Below are 19,058 nucleotides of genomic sequence, written 5' to 3'. Positions count from 1 at the left end.
AGAACTGTAGAAGAGAACTAGAAATTATATCAGTTATCAAACAATCACAGGTTTTATTCTCTATTTTTCATATATAATTGTCACACATTTGTTGATTGTATATCTGTTGAAACCATTTTGATTTTTTAGAAAGCAATGTAACCAATTTTTGATTTTAATTTTAAAGCTGGAAGTTAATGAATTACTTAAATGCATAAATGTGAGTACCAAGGCTTAGATAAGTATGCAGCTGACTCTTCAGAGTAGGCCCACTATCTCCATGCCATATCCACCACTAGATAAAGGACATTAAATGCTTTAATTCTTTCTCCTAATTAGCTGCTCTTTGTTGTTCAGCTCAGGCCTCAGCAAAATAATGTAGCATTTGGGGAAAAAGATACAACCCAATAAGCCAGCACTGGAGGCTAAGATGGAGAAGATCTCCACAGCCACCATGTATTTCCCCTTGGTGCTCAGGTAGGTGGGGACAAAAGTCAACCAAACACTGCAAAAGACCAGCATGCTGAAGGTGATGAACTTGGCTTCGTTAAAGGAATCCGGCAACTTCCTGGCCAGGAAAGCCACCATGAAGCTGATGATGGAGAGAAGTCCCAGGTAGCCCAGGACCAGATAAAACATGGTGACAGACCCTTCATTGCATTCTGCAATGATCTCTTTGGTCAGTGACTGCATGTCCAAGTCTGGGAATGGGGGAGAGGTTGCCAGCCACACCCCACAAATTCCTGCTTGGATCAGGGAGCAGGAAAGGACAATGGAGTTGGCCAGTCTTTTCCCCACCCACTTCCTCATGCTGGACCCTGGTTTGGTGGCCATGAAAGCTACAACCACAGTGATGGTTTTGGCCAACACACAAGAAACGGCCACTGAGAAGATGATGCCAAAAGAAGACTGCCGGAGAAGGCAGGTCACTTTTGTAGGTTGTCCAAGAAAGAGCAAAGAGCAGAGGAAGCAGAGCAGGAGGGAGATGAGGAGGGTGTAGGTGATGTCCTGGTTGTTCGCTTTGACAATGGGAGTGTCTTTGTGCTTCATAAAAATTCCAAGGGTCAGCATTGTGATCAAGGAAAAAGAAAAGGCCAGCGAAGTTGAACTGATCCCTAAAGGTTCTTCATACTTCAGAAAGCTTATAACTTTGGGAATGCATCTATCTCTGTCCTTGCTTGGATACTGATCTTCTGGGCATGTGAAACAGTCAGCAGCGTCTGCAAAACAAGAAAGAAATAGATTTTTGTAAGCCATTCAGGGACCTTCAGCAACATGGGACAGGTCAACAGAAACAAACTCTGCACAACTTCCTCTGCACATGGTACAGGAAGACAGAAGTCGGTGCAATCTACATAGCAACTCCCATTTCCGCAGACACTTAAGGATGGAATTATGTTCCGAATGATGGTCCTGGGGCATTTGGTGGGCCGCTGAGAGATACAGGAAGCTGGACTAGATGGGCCTATGCCCTGATGCAGTGGGGCTGTTCTTATGTTCTTAAACTACAATTCCCAGGAAGCCTTGCAGGTCTCTTGTTATCTGGTGTGCTCCCTGGGGCATTTGGTGGGCCGCTGTGAGATACAGGAAGCTGGACTAGATGGGCCTATGGCCTGATCCAGTGGGGCTGTTCTTATGAGTGAACCGAGTGCCTTTGGAAGCACTGTCTTTGAGATCACCTGTTTCAGACCAGAAATTGTTCTCGTGTACGAGGTGGATGATAGACTCTTTTCTGTTACATGTATACCATTGTAAGTGCACGATCCTAACCAACTTTCCAGCACTGACCTAGCTGAGTCAATGTAGTGTGTACAGCATCCTGCAGTGAGAAGGAAGTCAAGGGGGCCTCCTCAAGATATGGACATGTTTGTTACTTTACCTTGGGGTTGAATTGCAGCTAGGTCAGTGCTGGAAAGTTGGTTAGAATTGTGCCCTAAGTTAATTATTTGATAAATTATCACCTGAATGACGTTATCTTTTTTTCAGCTTGGGCTGGGGGTACTGGAATGACACTGTTACCCCTTCTGAGAGTATCTTACTGGAACATGCAGTAAAAACACTATCATCATCATCATCATCATCATCATCATCATCATCATCATCATCATCATCATCATAGTGCATTATACCTCTTGTATATATATAGTGTATTATATCTCATCATAGTGTATTATATCTCTTGCCTTTCTGGTTTGACATCTTCCCATCTGGGCACAGAGCACAGTCATAGCAGCAAAATTTTTCCCCTTCTTTTTTTCTCTTCTGAAAACCAACATGGCAGGACTCACTGCATACAGAAATGGGGAGTACCTATCAACAAAATGAAATTAATTTAGAATGGGATAAAGTTAGATCTTTTTTTTTTTTTTTTTAATGGTCATTTCAGCTGATCTAAAAAGAAAGAAGTGAGCCATAGGACACATTCCTAATCAGGTCTACTCAAAAGTAAGTCCTATTTTGTTCAATGGGGCTTACTCTCAGGAAAGTGTGGTTAGGATTGCAGCCATAGACATGGAATCTCTGAAATATCATATGAAATATCAGAGAAAGTATGAAAATCTTTGTATGAAAAGTATGAAAGTATGTATGTATGAAAAGTACGTATGAAAGTATGTATACTTTCATACTTTGTATAAAGTATGAAATATCGTACAAGCAAAAAAAAAAAAGTTTATCATCTTCTGAGCACTTTGAATACACATTTTGCAGTCTGATTTTTTGGCTGAAGCAAATAAATGAACTACTCAGCCTAGTGCTGAGAGTCTCAAGTAGTGATGCTGGTCTGAAAAAATAAGATATGTCCCCCTTACCCTGAGGAGACTTTCTGCCTCTAAATTCCCCCAAGGGATGCAGTAAAGTCATGACTGCATCACTGCTTCAGTGCAGGGGAACTTAGTAGAATTGGGCTGCCCATCATGATCAAGCCTGATCACTTTCTGGTCAAACCTCATCAACGATGATAAGGTTCTGCAGTAAAGGAAATTTCTAGCCCATGAATTCCTGTATTGGAATCTCGGAAGATCTAGCGAAGAGGCCAGTGGTGTGATGTGGTGTCAGCAGTGGCCTCTTTAAGGGTAAGGCCTTGGCATCCAGCAGAGTGTGCTGCACAGTTGCAGCCACTTGAAGGCAATAGGGCCCTCAGGGATATAAGGAGCACCTGAGGCAGGGAGGGTTTGTGGGTTGCAGAAGGAGTGTAGGTTGGAGAGGAGACTGACTGACTGACTTGGCTTATTGACTTTGGAATCTGACTTTGGACTGTGATTTGGCTTATTGACTTTGGACTTTGCCCTGGATACTCTGACTAAGGGACTGCTGGAACAGACTGCTGGAGATACTGGAGTTTGGTGTGTGGCTGCTGTACCCAAGACCTGCTGAGGACCGAGGGGCTGCTGTAGTGGTGGGAGGCTGCTGGCAGGAGAGAGGACCTCTGCAGGTTGAACAGGTGAGCTACCCTGGAGGTGGGGTCGAGCAGGACTGCATGGTAGAACCAGGGTCATTTGTTGGGGGAAAGAAGGTTAAAGTGGGCATAATTCTCCAGGCAGAGCTTGGCCTTGGAATCTGGCAAAACAATTCCCCTCTCCAGAGAATGTTGGAATCCATGAATACCCCAGAACCCCTACCTGGTTAAAACCTGTATTCCACAAAATCAGATCCTCATTAATGATGAATTCTTGACCTCCAAGAGCCTTTGGATATACTCCTCCAACTTTCACTTTGTGGAATGACTTGTTTTGAAATGTGACTAAATTCATTATGTCCAATCCACCTCCTGCTTCCCTCTTTTCATCAAGAAAGACTCTTTGTCCAGCAGAGTTGTTAAATGAAATACCTTGAAGAAATGAATGGAGCTAGTTTGGAGAGATAAAAGAAAAAGAAAGGGATAGCGACATAATGGAATCTTTGTGCAGAGATTTATGAACTTTTTTCCCTCGTGGTAGGTTTTAAGGAGTTCCACCTAACAAAGATTCACTGAAAATGCTGGTCAAATGGCAGTGACAGAAGAATAAACAAGTTCAGGTTATCTTTTTTTCAGGATCCATGTATAGGAAGAAACGTAGACCCTCACATTTTGTTAATGAATACTGTTTACTACGTTATGTGATTACTTCAACTGTTATCCATGAAGTTGTACCTGGAATGTGAATCACTTCTCTGCCAACCTGTTCATGGCAAAGTGAAAGATATTTAACAGGCAGAGAAGGCACCAACTAGATTTCTAATGGCAGGAAGCTCCACATAGAGGCAAATAAAATAATTTCTTTGTGAGATATTACCTTCCAAGGCTGGAGATCATGACGTTCAATTCTTTCATCCTTCAACATTGGTCTGTGATTGGATCTAGATGTGTGCATGGCATGTAAAGCATGTGCCACAGCATAGACAGCATTAAAAACACTGTAGCTGTGGCCAGACATGTGCATTTCAAAAATAGACCCAGGAAGGGTCTCCAACTTCTCCTTCCCAGTACATGTTTGATCAATCTCATCTGGTACCCCAGGATTTGGAAATGAACAGTCAAAGGCTTGCTCCCAAAAATCTTTAGCAAAACCATTTTCTGGTCTCCAAAAAGGTTTCAAGATCTGGATAAATTTCTGGAAACCTGGAGGCTCACTTGCATGAACGGAGAAGGAAATGGCACCTTGGAACGTCTGAAAATCAAAGTTCTTTTGAAAGCTTGTTACTAAGAGATCAATTTGGGCTGTCATGATCCATACTTTCCTGAAAGACGTGCTCTTCTTAGATTCAGGATCCATTAGTAGCAGAAAATTCATCAGCCAAATTACAGCCATAGATTCTCCATAGATGATAAGTGTGCTTGCCTTGCTATCTTGGAGAGCGTGATAAATATGGGAGACTATGTCATTAATTGTGTTCACTGCATGCACCAGGACTTGTATTTGCATTCTGTCTGTGAAGGCTAAGCAGATCCCATGCTGGGAAAGCAACGGCTCAAGGACCCGCAAGAAACATTGTCCGCTGTCATCATCCACATCAAAGAGCCCAACCCACGTCCAGCCAAAATGTAGAAGGAGCCGGATAATTCCAAAGGCTTGCGGTGCTTCATTTGGGGCCATACGATACAAAGAGGGGATAGAGCTTGTGTCTCTCTCTTCAGGAGCAAATGAGCCATATCTGAGCTAAAAGAAAATGTACAGAAAATTTAGAGACGAGAAAGGAAGATGGTTGCTGATTCATGCATGCTTTTTATTTAAAAATAATTATATTTATCAATTAAAATGTGTATGTACTACTTTTTCATAAAATGTGCATGATGCAATTTAAATGATGCTGCAGACATTTGCTAAAAGATTTTGTAGCTTTGTTGAATCAAACATTTTTGTTAAAACCAACTAATCTTTTTTTTTTTTTAAGTTTTCTCAAGATGAAGGCTTACAATGCAATGCTTCGAATGTGTTTTTGTTCCTTCTCTATTTTTATTAAAAATACTTATATACCCCTTTTCAACAAAGAAGTAGTTCTTCCCACCTACCCCTCCTGAACCTTGAAATTATTCCATCAATAATAGGAGAAAACAGAGATAAGAACAGCCCCACTGGATCAGGCCATAGGCCCATCTAGTCCAGCTTCCTGTATCTCACAGCGGCCCACCAAACGCCCCAGGGAGCACACCAGATAACAAGATACCTGCAAGGCTTCCTGGGAATTGTAGTTAAGAACATAAGAACAGCCCCACTGGAGCAGGCCATAGGCCCATCTAGTCCAGCTTCCTGTATCTCACAGCGGCCCACCAAATGCCCCAGGGAGCACACCAGATAACAAAAGACCTCATCCTGGTGCCCTCCCCAAATATGGGGATAAATATGGGAGACTATGGCTGCAATCCTAACCACACTTTCCTGAAAGTAAACTCCATTGAACAAAATAGGACTTACTTCTGAGTAGACCTGTTTAGCATTGTGCCCTATATCATTAATTGTGTCCTACCTGTGGGATCTTGTAGAGACTCAAGATGTTTGCCATGCGGAAGGAGATATCCGAGCTTAGTGCCCCAATGACAGCTTTGAGATTTTTCTTGGTGTGACATTCATAGTTGGGGACAAATCGATGAAACTTGAAGAGCAAGTCCAGAGTGGTCCGATAGGTCATCCCCTCATTGTAGTAGCTGTCACAGATGTGGAATCCAAGAGTAATGTTGGGCAAGAGTTGAGGATTCTGGTTGATCTCATGTACAGCAAAGACCAAAGCAAGGACATGCTGATGCAGCTTTGTTATCACACTGCAAAATACATTTCTTTTTTACAGGAAAATTCTTCATTATGCAACATTCTTCAAAGTACACATATACACATTTTACCACAATATTGCCCCATTCTGGCCATTTACGTGCCTTATATTTGTTACTGGTGTTTCTAAGCTAATAGACATCTCTGGTAATATCTGGGATGCATAAAACTGGATACTATTTGAGCACACCTTTTGCTCTCTCTGTGGTTGTTGGACCTTTTGGCATCACACTGTAAACATAAAACCCAATATTGGCCCCTCTTTGTGCTTGAGATACACACACACACACACACACACACACACACACACACACACATCATTTGGTAGTGATGTGATGCATCTGAAGTTGGTTCTGGCCCAAGGATACTCGTGCAAAATAAAATTCTTCATGATTAAGGTGCTATAGCTGTTGTCGTCTGTTTTTCTCCATTGGGAAGACACAGTGGCATAGCTAGAGGAAGTGAAAAGCACTTTTTCAGCGAGTCTCTCTGCAGCATGCGGGCCTTCTCCCTCCCCTTTGGAGCCATTCTGGGTGTTGGGAGCAAAACAGAGGCAAACACCTGACTCCGAAGGGGGGGGGGCTGCTTTCACTCTGCAGCAAGGCTCCCTACAAAATCTAGAGCTTTGCACCCCCTCTGGCTATGCCACTGAGAAAACAGGTACACGCTGGACGGAAGAGAGGTGTTTTGTCTGACTGTCTCTTTCCTGTACTCCTTCTCTGGAATGTCACCTCTGAACGTGGTGAACTTTATAAGCCAAACCCAAGACCCTGTGACCTTCTGCTATGCTGAAGTCTATGGCATCAGGATTCTTTTCTGCTATTTGTAAAAGACCATTTGCTTCTTACAGCTTCTGCATCTCTTTGAGATGCGTTGGGTACCCATGGTTTCACATCCATGCAGAAGTGGGACATCATTTAAAAATGGTCTAGTGCAAGAGTTCCACCTTGTCATCACAGACCGCACATTCTTGTAATTAAACTTCTTGACCATTCACAATCGGATGATACAACTTTGGAAGTCAGACTGAAAAAAGGATAACTCTGGAAATAAATAAGCATTTTCTAGAAAGGGAACAGCAAGTCCAATGTTATGTAACCTTAGGGGAGCCCCATTTTGAATCCATAAAAGTAAGACACTGACATTTTTTTTTTTCCTAACAGTACCTTACAATCAGCTTGCATGCTCTGCAACAAAGGCTGTGATCCTGTACTTCCCTGGGAGTAAGCCCAGGGCTTACCCCTCAGCAGACATGCACAAGATTACTGTGGAAGAGTCTTTTCTTGCAGTTATCCCTCGGCATCATGGGTGTTGTGCTGCAAAAATGGTACACTTTAAAAATTAAAATAAAAACCACAATTCCTTACATTGGAACCTCAAACAACTCCTGAGAAGGACATCCTCTGAAGGAGAAGTCATAAAAATGGTAAAGGATCTGAGTAGCAATCCCTCCAAGGAGAACGTCCCCTGATTGGTACCACTCATGTGGGACGGGGAGAGGATCGCTCAGGGGGCACTTGGCCACACCTGCTTTGCACGCCCAGCAAGGCAACAGAAGCAGCAACTTCACCAGCCCCAACATTCTGGCAGCAAAAGTTCTCCATAGGTGCAGATTCTCCTGTTTTTGGCAACAGCCTGACTTAAACAGGCTGCACTAGGATCTGCTAGGACCTGTCGCTATAAATGAACCACCCCTACTTTCTGCACCAACAGGAGTACAAATTCCTGCCTTGAAGTTCAGCCAAGACTGCCAGGACTTGAATTTCAACTCTGATGTATAAAACCAAAAGGGAAACTGACACATATTAGCATTTTGTGTCTCTCCAATCCCAGGTAAAGGGATTTATAAACTGTGTCAAACATGTGTATTGATTGTTTTTCTAAAAACAGCCTTTGGAACATTGGTAAGGAAAGACAATGACAGGGATCTGGATAATTACAAGGGGAGAAAATTACATTACTTCTGTTTGGACTGTCAGTGAACTGGTAATCAACTGAGCCCTCATTGGTTTAGGGCTAGACATGACTTGCAACATGCTATCCAGACTTCCACAGCCTGGTTAAAAAAATAATAATTTCTTTTGTCTGTCCTAACTCGCCCAACTGATTGTCAAGAAAATGAAATTTGGACCTGGATACTATAGAGGTCACTTTATATATAATCTAAAGAGAAGATCAGGTATTTCTATGCACCCCGCAACTTATTCCTAGTTTGGTCACTGGAGATTTAAGAATCAGGCCTGTAGATTTCTTCTTGTTCCATTGCTCACATAACTAAGCGTGATTTCTTGCTTGCTGCTTCACATATTGCATGAGATAACCATCCCTCTGCTTCGAGAAGGGCAGAAGCAAAGAACCAATCCAGAGTTAATTCACAAAGTCATCGTGATGCTAAGATTTCTCTTTATTGCGATTGGATGTTCTGCTTGTTGCCTGTGTAAACTGCCTTGAGTAATATCTGAAGATATTCTGAGGATGAGAAAGGCAGTATATAAATAAATAAATAAATAAATAAATAAATAAATAAATAAATAAATAAATAAATGCAGTCAATTCAAAGGTCAGAGAGGCCTTGGAGGTAGCCCATTGATGGAACTACTGATGGGACTACTGATGGAGGTAGCCCATTGATGACTACTGAGGTCATTCACTTTGCAGAGAATGTATAAAAAAAAAAAAAAGAAATATAGAGTTGAAATGGATATGTGCAGCTGGGTCCCTTATCCAAAGGGCAAGGCTGCCAGCCCACCTGCCAACCCACCAGCTCCTGACAGATCAGACCACATTGGGTCATAAGCAAAGAGTGGACAAAGAAATTTTTTCAATGGAGCGACTATCACTGCAAGCCTAAGATCCTAGGCTTTTTGGTGCCAGTCCCATTGAACTCAGTGGCACTTGCTTCTGAGTAGAGATGCATACGCTTGAGCTTCAAATGATCCAAGCAAAGCAATGTGTATCAAAGGATGTCTCATTCCTGCCTATTATATCAAAAAAGCAAACTTTATGCAAATGGGGATGTGACTGTTTCCAGTTTAAATTCGACTGCAGGATATTAGGCTGCCCACTTCCGCCTTCTTCATTGAGGGTTTCCTGAAGCAATCATAGCTTCCATTTAAAAAAAAAAAAATGAGTTCATTGCTGTTCTTTATGCTATTGGTTGTTCCCTCAAGTGAGTTTATATTTGGGAGGGAGTTGGGGAAAGAATTAAATGCAAAGAAATAAACAAGGGCAGGGTTTAACAACTTCCTTGGTTTGTCTGTCTTGCATGAAGCTATCCTTGCAGAAATTCAGCTGGTACAATCCGGTGTCCAGGATCTGAAACTGGAGGGATCGTTGAGTCTCACCTGCACTATCTCAGGGCTTCCAATTGCTACACAAAACGTGTTCTGGCAATGGGTGCGGCAGCCAGTCGGCAAAGGATTGCTGTGGATGGGATGGATCTATCCATTCAGTGGAAACCAGTACAGTGACACATCTCTCCAAGGGCGAATCAGGCTCTCAGCGGACACAGCCAAGAACGAGGTCTATCTCCAGCTGAGTGCCCTGACAGCTGAAGACTCTGCCATTTATTACTGTACAAGAGACACACAATGATTCAGACCAATGCAGAAAGTATCAGGAGGTTAAGAGTGTGGGCAAAGGAGAGAAAGCAGCAAATGGGGATAAATTCTTCTGAGCCTGTTCAATGCTCATGTGAGCCTCACATGGATATGTAGCATCTCCATAGCACACTTCAAGCACTGGAAGCCCTTCACATGCGTTATCTCGGCATCTATCCCCGTGTTGGAGAAGAGGAGGGAGGATTGAGGAGGAAGGTAGTAGCTCACCTGAGACCACCTGATGAGGCAAGCAAACTCTTCACAAGACTCTGCAGGAGATATGGCTCAGAGACAGAACAAGTGTATTAGGGGGCTGTGACTAATTTCAGAATCCACACATAGAATGCATGTCATTATCAGAAAAATGAGTGTGCCTCTGAACATGTGCAGAGTGCAATCACAGTCCATCCTTTCATTTCCAAGGAGTTTGAAAACCAGGAAGAGATGGAGCGCAGTGTCATCTAGCTCCATGTCAACAGCCTACTCCAAGGCAGGATATTGAAAGATAAATTATTCTCAGTGGGCATCTTTCTTGAGTTAAATACCTTGAAAACTGCACATTACCTCAACAGGTTCTTCCCTTGCTGAGTTACTGAACATTGTCAAGAATTTGCATCTTAATCTGAATTTTAACCTTCTTCTTCATCTGAATTTTTATCTTAATGTAAGTCTGCTACCTGTCCCATATTTTGAACCCAACAGTCTGATACTCTTCCTTCTATAGACATTAAACTAGAGGTTTCCAAACTGGTGAGTTGTGTCCCACCAGCCTGGGAAGCACTTAGCTCCGGCCCCTTAAGGGGAGGGGAGGGGAGGGGGGAAGGCAGCAACACAAGCCCCAGAATCGCGCTGTAGCTGGTGGGAGGCATTTTTCCCACTTACTTAAGGGGGTTCCAGCCTACAGATGCCTCTGCAGGGCTCCCCAAGCCTCTGTAATAGTTAAACACACACACACACACACACACACACACACACACACACACACACACACTTGATTTAAAGCCACTTCCTGTTTGTAGAAGTTTGGGAAACACTGTGTTAAACCAATCCCCAGAATCTTGTCTCATCTTGTGTTTGCACAAGATTGCACAGAATCTTGCAATCTTGCAATAAATGATTTATTCTGATGGATATGTAAATACAGGGGCAGCTCCATGCTTCTATTCTTTCCCTACCCCAGTTGCACTCGGAGACACAACCCTTGTCTTTCTGCTACTGCTTTCTACTCGACCCCTCACACCCAAAGAAAAAATGATATTGTGGTTTCGTATTTTTCCCATTTTAGCCGTCTTCAGAGGTTATTTTTCTTCCTTCAGATAAAGAGGCCGGTTTCTTTTTGTTGCTTACATATATCAAGCGTTTCCAAAATCTTTTTCTTTCCAGGTGTCCAATCAGAAGTCCAGCTGGAGGAGTCTGGAGGGGGCATTAAAAGACCTGGAGACTCTCTCCGCCTCTCCTGCGGAGCCTCTGGGTTCACCTTCAGCAGTTACAGGATGCACTGGGTGCGACAGGCTCCCTGGAAGGGACTGGAATGGGTTGCTTACATAGGTTCACCCTCAATATACGCTTACTACTCAAATGCAGTGAAGGGCCGTTTCACCATCTCCAGGGATGATCCCAGTAGCCTACTGTATTTGCAAATGAACAGTCTGAAACCCGAAGACACTGCCGTGTATTACTGTGCGAGAGACTCACTGTGAGAGGAAGTGAATCTGAAACCTGGCAAAAACTCTCCTTTCCAAGTTGGTTTGAACGCAACAGAGCAAATGAATGATGAAATATGTTAAGTGCAAAAAAGGCCAGTAGCCCCATCCCACACTCCTGTAAAGTCATAAAATGGAGACTTCCCATTTAAGTTGATGTTAACATAAGGACTTGAATCCAACAACATCATATTAAGCTTGAGTTATAAGCATCACATTAAGGTTAAGCTTGAGTACTGCAGCTAATGCAGTGGTTTTCAACTGGTGTGCTTGCCAAAGGTCTGCTGTTGTACCGTGAGAGTTTGTTGCACAGCTTTGAGAATCACTGAAAAACTTTTCCAGGTTCTCAGCTCTGGTTCTAGGCCGACTGTCTATAGTGATGAATTGTCTGCCCTTCTTCCTCCACTGGCCTTCTTCCTTTGGCTGAAGATGTCTAAAATTCCGTGAAATGCTTCTTCTATGGATGAGATATTGCATTTTATTATCACTTAAATGTAACTTAAGTCTGCCTGCCTGTCATATACTTTGAACCCATGCCTCTGAGTCCGTTTCTTTTCATAAGCCAGTCCCCTAAATCTTGTTTACTGTGTATGGCTGTGTATGGCTTTGCTGCTCTTTCATTCCAATATGTATGTAAATGCAGGGGCAATTTCCTGTTTGAGAGCATAATCCTTTGCAAGTCAACTCAGAAGTAAGTCCCGTTGTGTCCAGTGGGGCTTACATCCAGGAAAGCATGTATATAGGATTGTAGATTTCAGATTCAAGAATGTTAATTGGCATTATTATTATTATTATTATTATTGTTATTATTATTATTATTATTATTATTATTAACAACAACAACAACAACAACAACAACAACAACAACAACAACAACAACAACAACAACAGGATTTATATACCGCCTTTCTTGGTCTTTGTTCCAGACTTTATTCAAGGTGGTTTACATAGGCAGGCGATTTAAATCCCCATAGGGATTTTTACAATTGAAAGAAGGTTCTATCTTTCAAGAACCACAACATTCAAGATGTTTCTTTCTTGATCTGGTTTCACGTTCTGGCCTCCATCCTCCCATGCTCAGAGCAGATGGAATAACTCGGCTCAGCTTGTCAGCTGCTTCAAGGTCGCGCAGTGCCGGTGGCCTTGAACTGGCGACCTTGTGGATATTATCTTCAGGCAAATGGAGGCTCTACCCTCTAGACCAGACCTCCTGCCCTTTACATAAAACAATTGTTGTACCCCTGCCCGGAAGGGCAGAGCCAGTTGGTCCGACGGGTGGATTCTGCCCAGTGCTGCTGAGAACAAATAAGCAAGACACTAGAAGGTGGAAGGCTAGGAAGGTTTTTTATTGGTTAGCAAGGCATGCCTGGGACCCCTGAGAGCTCTGCTCGCTCAAATTCAGAAGGCCCAGGTCCAGTGGGGTGTGACATCCTTTTGTACATTTCAGTTGTCATTCAAACAAAACATCCTAAAAAGGGAAAGTTCCCTTTGGTAACTTTCCTAACTGTCCTTCTTCATGCACCCACCCTCTTCACTCTTTCTTGCACTTGCCTTCTCAAAGGGAAGTCTTGTTTGTGACCGTTTCACGATGCTTGCTGTTCTATATCCATCTAGTGTCTGATGATATGTCTGCGGTTAGGTTAGGCACTTTATTAGCTTGTCAGCGAAAAAGGTCTGTTAGTGATAAGATTTAGCCAGCTGTAAGTTCTAACTTCCTCTAAATCATGCCTTTTCCTGTGTCTGTTAGCTGCTCCCTCTCCCTCTCTGTGTTGCTCTGTGTTGACGGCTGCCACAAGTTTTTCCTTTGGAAAGAGAGGGGGGGTTGGAGACTGATTTGCAGGCATCACAATACTCTCTTAAGAAACCACATACGTGCTAAGTCCCCAATACTAAGTTTAGGATTGTAGCCTACGGGCCTGATCCAGATCAGTTTGCACCAGCTCTGCAAACACACCATGAGGCACACATGCAACATTTACTGCTGGGCACTGGCTCAGCAGGACTCCTGCCTGGGTGACTGCAACCGGGGCTTCAGGCAAGTGCTGGGCAGCAGAATGGAGAGTGGGGGCATGGGGGGGTGTTTGATGGTGGGGAGAGGACGGGGAGGTGAGGGAGGGGGAGGGGTGGGACCGCAGAGCTCTGCTCTGCCAGATCCATAGCCCCGCGTTGGGCCTCCCAGCTGGACACAGGGCTGCTTTACTCATGTACAGCCTCCTGATTTTAGAAATGGGCTATGTCAGAATGCCAATGCAAGGGAGGGCACCGGGATGCAGGTCTCTTGTTCTCTGGTGTGCTCCCTGGGGCATTTGGTGGGCCGCTGTGAGATACAGGAAGCTGGACTAGATGGGCCTGTGGCCTGATCCAGTGGGGCTGTTCTTAGGTTCTTAAACTACAATTCCCAGGAGGCCTTGCAGGTCTTGTTAGCTAGTGTGCTCCCTGGGGCATTTGGTGGGTCGCTGTGTGATACAGGAAGCTGGACTAGATGGGCCTATGGCCTGATCCAGTGGGGCTGTTCTTAAACTACAATTCCCAGGAGGCCTTGCAGGTCTTGTTATCTAGTGTGCTCCCTGGGGCATTTGGTGGGTCGCTGTGTGATACAGGAAGCTGGACTAGATGGGCCTGTGGCCTGATCCAGTGGGGCTGTTCTTAGGTTCTTAAACTACAATTCCCAGGAGGCCTTGCAGGTCTTGTTATCTGGTGTGTTCCCTGGGCATTTGGTGGGTCGCTGTGAGATATAGGAAGCTGGACTAGATGGGCCTGTGGCCTGATCCAGTGGGGCTGTTCTTAGGTTCTTATGGATAAATACCCAATGCAGAGTCAAGTAGTGTGTCCCCCTCCCCTGAGGAACCTCAAAGAGTTGTCAGTGGCTCTCCAGCACTTTCAGGATGCCACAGCAGCCTTTTTGGCACTGCTGCAGCCCTGGGGGCCAGGCAGCTCAGGATTGGGCTGCCCATCAGTCCTGCGTCTCTCTTCCTCAACTCCTGTCCTTCTGTGATCTCTTTCCACACAATCCTTTTCAAAGCAACAGCGGGGAAAATATTTTGATTTCCATTCACTCTGTTTTTAGAAATCTTTGGCTATGTTGTCCTTCTTCCCAATAAAGGGACCAGCTACATTTTCTTACCATACTGTTCATATGTTTCAAGTGGGACTGTCGGATAGGTCTCTCCCAAACCTCATATCACACGTAAGAAAGAAGCACTATTTCATGAAACAAGATCTCAAAACTCACGCTATGTTCACAAGAGGGCAGCAGTGGCCTAAAAAAAAATGCAAAATACTGTTGGCCGTGTCAAGAAAGCTTTGGAGAAACCGAAAGGCTGTTCTGTGGTTTCTGTCATGAGGTTAATCATTTCCTGAATAGTTGGGCTGCAAACAGACACTGTACTAATCCCTTGGGAGTTTGACTCCCCAACAGCCTTTCCTACAAAAACCAAAGGTGTGTGATCTCCCTCACACACACACACACACACACACACACACACACACACACATTTCACTGTGTGCAGTAAACAGGATTGCTTAGGGGAAACAAACTAAAATTTTAAATAACATACGCTGATAATATTTAAAATTCAGAAAAAGGAATTAGACAATGACCTGTATATACGGTGACCTGTGTCTGTGGAGATGGCCATATGTGAATACCGTCCCACCCAAAGACTAGTGCTCTCTCTAACTGATTATTGGGGCTATCTACAGTGAACAGACTAGGTAAAATTTATTATTGCAACCAAGTCCCTGGTTCAGTTATTTTTAACCATTGGTGTGCCATGAATGGTCTGCAGGGTAGGCCACGAGAGTTTGAAGGAGAGTCATTTCTTAGTAGGGCCATTAGGGGTGTGCAAGACCTCTCTCCACCAGCAGCATGGTGTGCTTTCTCAATTGTCCAAAAACTGATGGTGACCCTTGACAATTTTAACACCTTATCAGTGCGCCATGAGATGAGAAAGGTTGAAAATCACTGCCCTAGTTCTCCTAAACTTGGCTTTCTTATTTGCTGCCTTGCGCATTATAGGGGACATGCTTCCCTCTACTTAGTGAAAGGCAAAGTGAAGGAATGGATGTATACAGCACCGTCCACAACTCTGCCTTCAAGTGGGATTTGCAAGCTTAAACTCTCCCTTGTGGATACTCAGGCTCCCTTTTGTGAAAACTGTCAAAGGCAAAGATTCCACAATTCCTTCCTTATGAGCTACTCTATTTTATTTTCATGTATTTCCTTTAACTTAAATGCTCCTTTCTCTTGTATAATTTGATCTCACCGTTTCTACCCACAGAGCTCCTAAGCAATTGCTCCTTGGTTCCCAAATTATGTCTATGTGTATACATGTGTCTTGCTCTTTTATTCAGAGGTGCATGTAAACGCAGGGGTGTCTTCCAGTATAAATCAGTCCTATGTTGACCCTGCCCCAGAGACACAACACCTGTGTGTGTCACAGTGATCACTTTCCAGCCAAGACTTCTCAAAGCAAAGGAAGAAAAATGCTATCCAGGCTCCAAATTTGTTGTTTTTTAGCAGTCTTCCAAGGTGTTCTTTCAAACAGGTTGCAAAGCAGCTGTTAATATGCACTGTGACTCTAAATGCATCTAAAATGTCTTGTTCTCCCCAGGTGTTCAATCAGAGGTCAAGCTGGTGGAGTCAAGCCTCCGGGTTCACCTTCAGCAGCTATGAGATGAACTGGGTGAGACAGGCTCCCGGGAAGGGACTGGAATGGGTGACCTACATTGATACATCCTCGACTCCCATTTACTACTCAGATGCCGTGAAGGGGCACTTTAGTGAAGAATACTCCACCCTATACAATGTATAGGATTGTAGCACTAATGGGGAGCCATAGCTAATGGGTCACTAGGTGAAGGGAGCCACCAGATGCACAGGGAGGGGGCCTCCCCCTAGACAAAAAGACTTCATGGCCTCTGTCACCAGAGGAGGCTCTGGGAAGCCAGAAACCCAATAGTCAGAAACCCAATAGAAACCCAGAAGACAGATCTGATGGAGAAGTGATTAATGATAGACAGCTGTCATTCTTTGGCCTAGCGCCAGCTTGCTGGGGTTGCTCCCAGGTCTTCTTGTTTCACACCGCTAGGAAGATGTCACTGATGCTTGCTAGCATGGTGCAGATCCATACACTAGCACAGAATCACTTCCACCGCATTCCCTCTCATACAGGCTTTCCAGTACTGCCCCCATTAAAAGCCTTTTGTTCCTTTAAGAAGCCTGGGAAAGGAAGACGTTCTCAGATTCACTTGCTCTCATCCGAGTGATGTGGTGCTGGGAATACACCTGAAGAACTTTGCAAATTTCCTTGGGCTCTCAGTTGTCCTCTGAGCAACTCTGACAGGGTTGCCACCTGTCCTTCTGGCCCTGTTCCTCTACCTCTAACAGCTGCCTTACTTCCAGAAATTAAGCAGGTGAACATGGCTGCCACCATTCAGCTGTAGGGATGGGGAATACCCCTCCTGTTTGTCCTGAAAATCCTGGTGGATTTCTGAGTGGTCAAGCAGGGCAAGATGGGCTCCCCCCATTATATGATCCCAGGATTAAGTTGTACTGTAACGGAACCTGAAAGTTCCATTTAACTGCAATGATGAATTTTCATTGGCTATGATTTAAAACACACACACACTTTTATTGTCTATTTTTAAAGTACAGTATTCAAAAGACATAATGTTAGAGACAGGACATAATAAGAACATAAGAACAGCCCCACTGGATCAGGCCACAGGCCCATCTAGTCCAGCTTCCTGCACCAAATGCCCCAGGGAGTACACCAGACAACAAGAAGACCTGCAAGGCCTCCTGGGAATTGTAGTTGAAGAACATAAGAACAGCCCCACTGGATCAGGCCATAGGCCCATCTAGTCCTGCTTCCTATATCTCACAGCGGCCCACCAAATGCCCCAGCGAGCACACCTGATAACAAGAGACCTCATCCTGGTGCCCTCCCTTGCATCTGGCCTTCTGACATAGGTAGTTGGCAACCTTCAGTCTCGAAAGACTATGGTATGAAAGGTGGTTCTGGAACAGCGTCTAGTGTGGCTGAAAAGGCCGATTCGGGAGTGACATAGCCCATTTCTAAAATCAGGAGGTTGCACACACGCATCATGAGACACAGGAGACACACCTGTGGCTTGCATTGGGTTGACTGGGAAATAAGCCTAGCAATTCCCCCTCCCCAATAGAGAACTGGCTGCACCCTTTCCAAACTAGATTCTACACCCTTCCTGCGCCATACACATATGCTAGTCAATCTGGGATCCCTTGCAAGCCTCCCAGATTCAGGACGATCAAATCCATGAATAACAAAGAACAGCTTTGAGCAGCCAGGAAAGATCTGCCCCAGCTTCATGGAGCATTTTGCAAACTGGGCACAGCTCCAAGAACCGCCAGAAAGGGGAAGCCTTCTGCACCACACCAATGATCTTCACAGTGGGACTCCTCTGATGGGGTGATGTCCCCCACACACACATCACAGAGAGACTGTGCTCCTTCCCCATTCCACCAACACTGCTATCAAGCGTTCTTTGCTCCCCAAGAGTTTGGACCCCATATTTATACCGTCCCAACTTCCGTTGAGTCTTGTATGCAAAGCTAAATGCACCCGGTTTTTTCTTAAGCCCTCAGAGCTTCTCACCTCTGGCAGACCTCCTGACACAGAAGAACTCAGAGTCCCCTTGAGGTTCAGTCTGCTGCACCACTATGCCATCTTTATTGCAGATACTACTTGCTCTGGCTGCCTCTTCCTCATGTGCGTTGGGTTTAAATTTTAATAATTTCTCTTGCTCAATTCTGGGTTGTTGCTTCTTCCATCTCAACTATGTCTCTCTTTCCCCACCAGGCGCCCTCTCACAGCAGGTGGTTCTGACCCAATCAGAGTCAGTACTGACAAAACCTGGAGAAGCCCATAAACTGACCTGTGCAGTCACCGGCTTCAATGTTAACAGCTACAGCATGGAATGGGTGCGGCAGAAGCCTGGGAAAGGCTTGGAATGGCTTGTTGACTACTATTCCTCTAGTAGCAACAACTATTCCCCTGCAATCCAAGGGAGATTCACAGCCTCCAAGGACAGCTCCAACTTCTATCTGCAAATGAACAGCCTGAATGCAGAAGACACAGCCATGTATTACTGTGCTAGACACACAGTGAGACAGATCTCGCTAGAGCTCAGTCAAAAACCTTTCTGTCTGCACACCCTTTGGAGAGAAACCAGCACTCGGGGAGCTAGAGAGCTAAACATCAGAAGCACATATTGCAGGACAGATATACCAAGGACAAAGTTAGACAATATTTATTGACAGTCAATTTCAGCCATTCCTTGGCCCTCCTGCCAAAATGTTGGGACACCCCTGCTCTAGAGCAACCTCCTCCACTCACAGTGTTGCGGTCCTGGGGATAGATGACCTCAGGAAATTTGCTGTGTTTTCTATGGGGCTCATGGGGGAAGAGGATCCCCAGGTTCCAAAGGCTTGTGCAAAGAGTCCCCCTATTCTAATATAAGTTCTCAGAGCTGCCTACATTTTATAATCT

General features: G+C 44.5%; 1 protein-coding gene across 1 annotated transcript; it reads right to left on the bottom strand.

The window, feature by feature from the left end:
- Nucleotides 1-297: 297 nt before the first annotated feature.
- Nucleotides 298-6,087, bottom strand: LOC136653539 (vomeronasal type-2 receptor 26-like). The gene is made up of 3 exons (XM_066630431.1): nucleotides 5,926-6,087; nucleotides 2,163-2,289; nucleotides 298-1,199 (listed from the first exon to the last, which is right to left on the bottom strand). Exons 1-3 carry the CDS (start codon nucleotides 6,085-6,087, stop codon nucleotides 298-300), a joined length of 1,191 nt encoding a protein of 396 aa, XP_066486528.1.
- Nucleotides 6,088-19,058: the final 12,971 nt, after the last annotated feature.

Source organism: Tiliqua scincoides, chromosome 5 (assembly GCF_035046505.1).
Source record: "Tiliqua scincoides isolate rTilSci1 chromosome 5, rTilSci1.hap2, whole genome shotgun sequence".
Classification (NCBI taxonomy): Eukaryota; Metazoa; Chordata; class Lepidosauria; order Squamata; family Scincidae; genus Tiliqua; species Tiliqua scincoides.
Note: the sequence above shows the minus strand (reverse complement) of the source record. Positions and strands in the feature narration are given on the sequence as shown.

Coding starts and splice junctions, on each gene's coding strand:
- LOC136653539 (XM_066630431.1), bottom strand. CDS start 6,087: ATGACCTATCGGACCACTCTGGACTTGCTCTTCAAGTTTCATCGATTT. Junction 2,290..5,925: donor GTCTCTACAAGATCCCACAG/GTAGGACACAAT, acceptor TTTTGTTGATAG/GTACTCCCCATTTCTGTATG. Junction 1,200..2,162: donor GAAGATGTCAAACCAGAAAG/GCAAGAGATATA, acceptor CTTGTTTTGCAG/ACGCTGCTGACTGTTTCACA.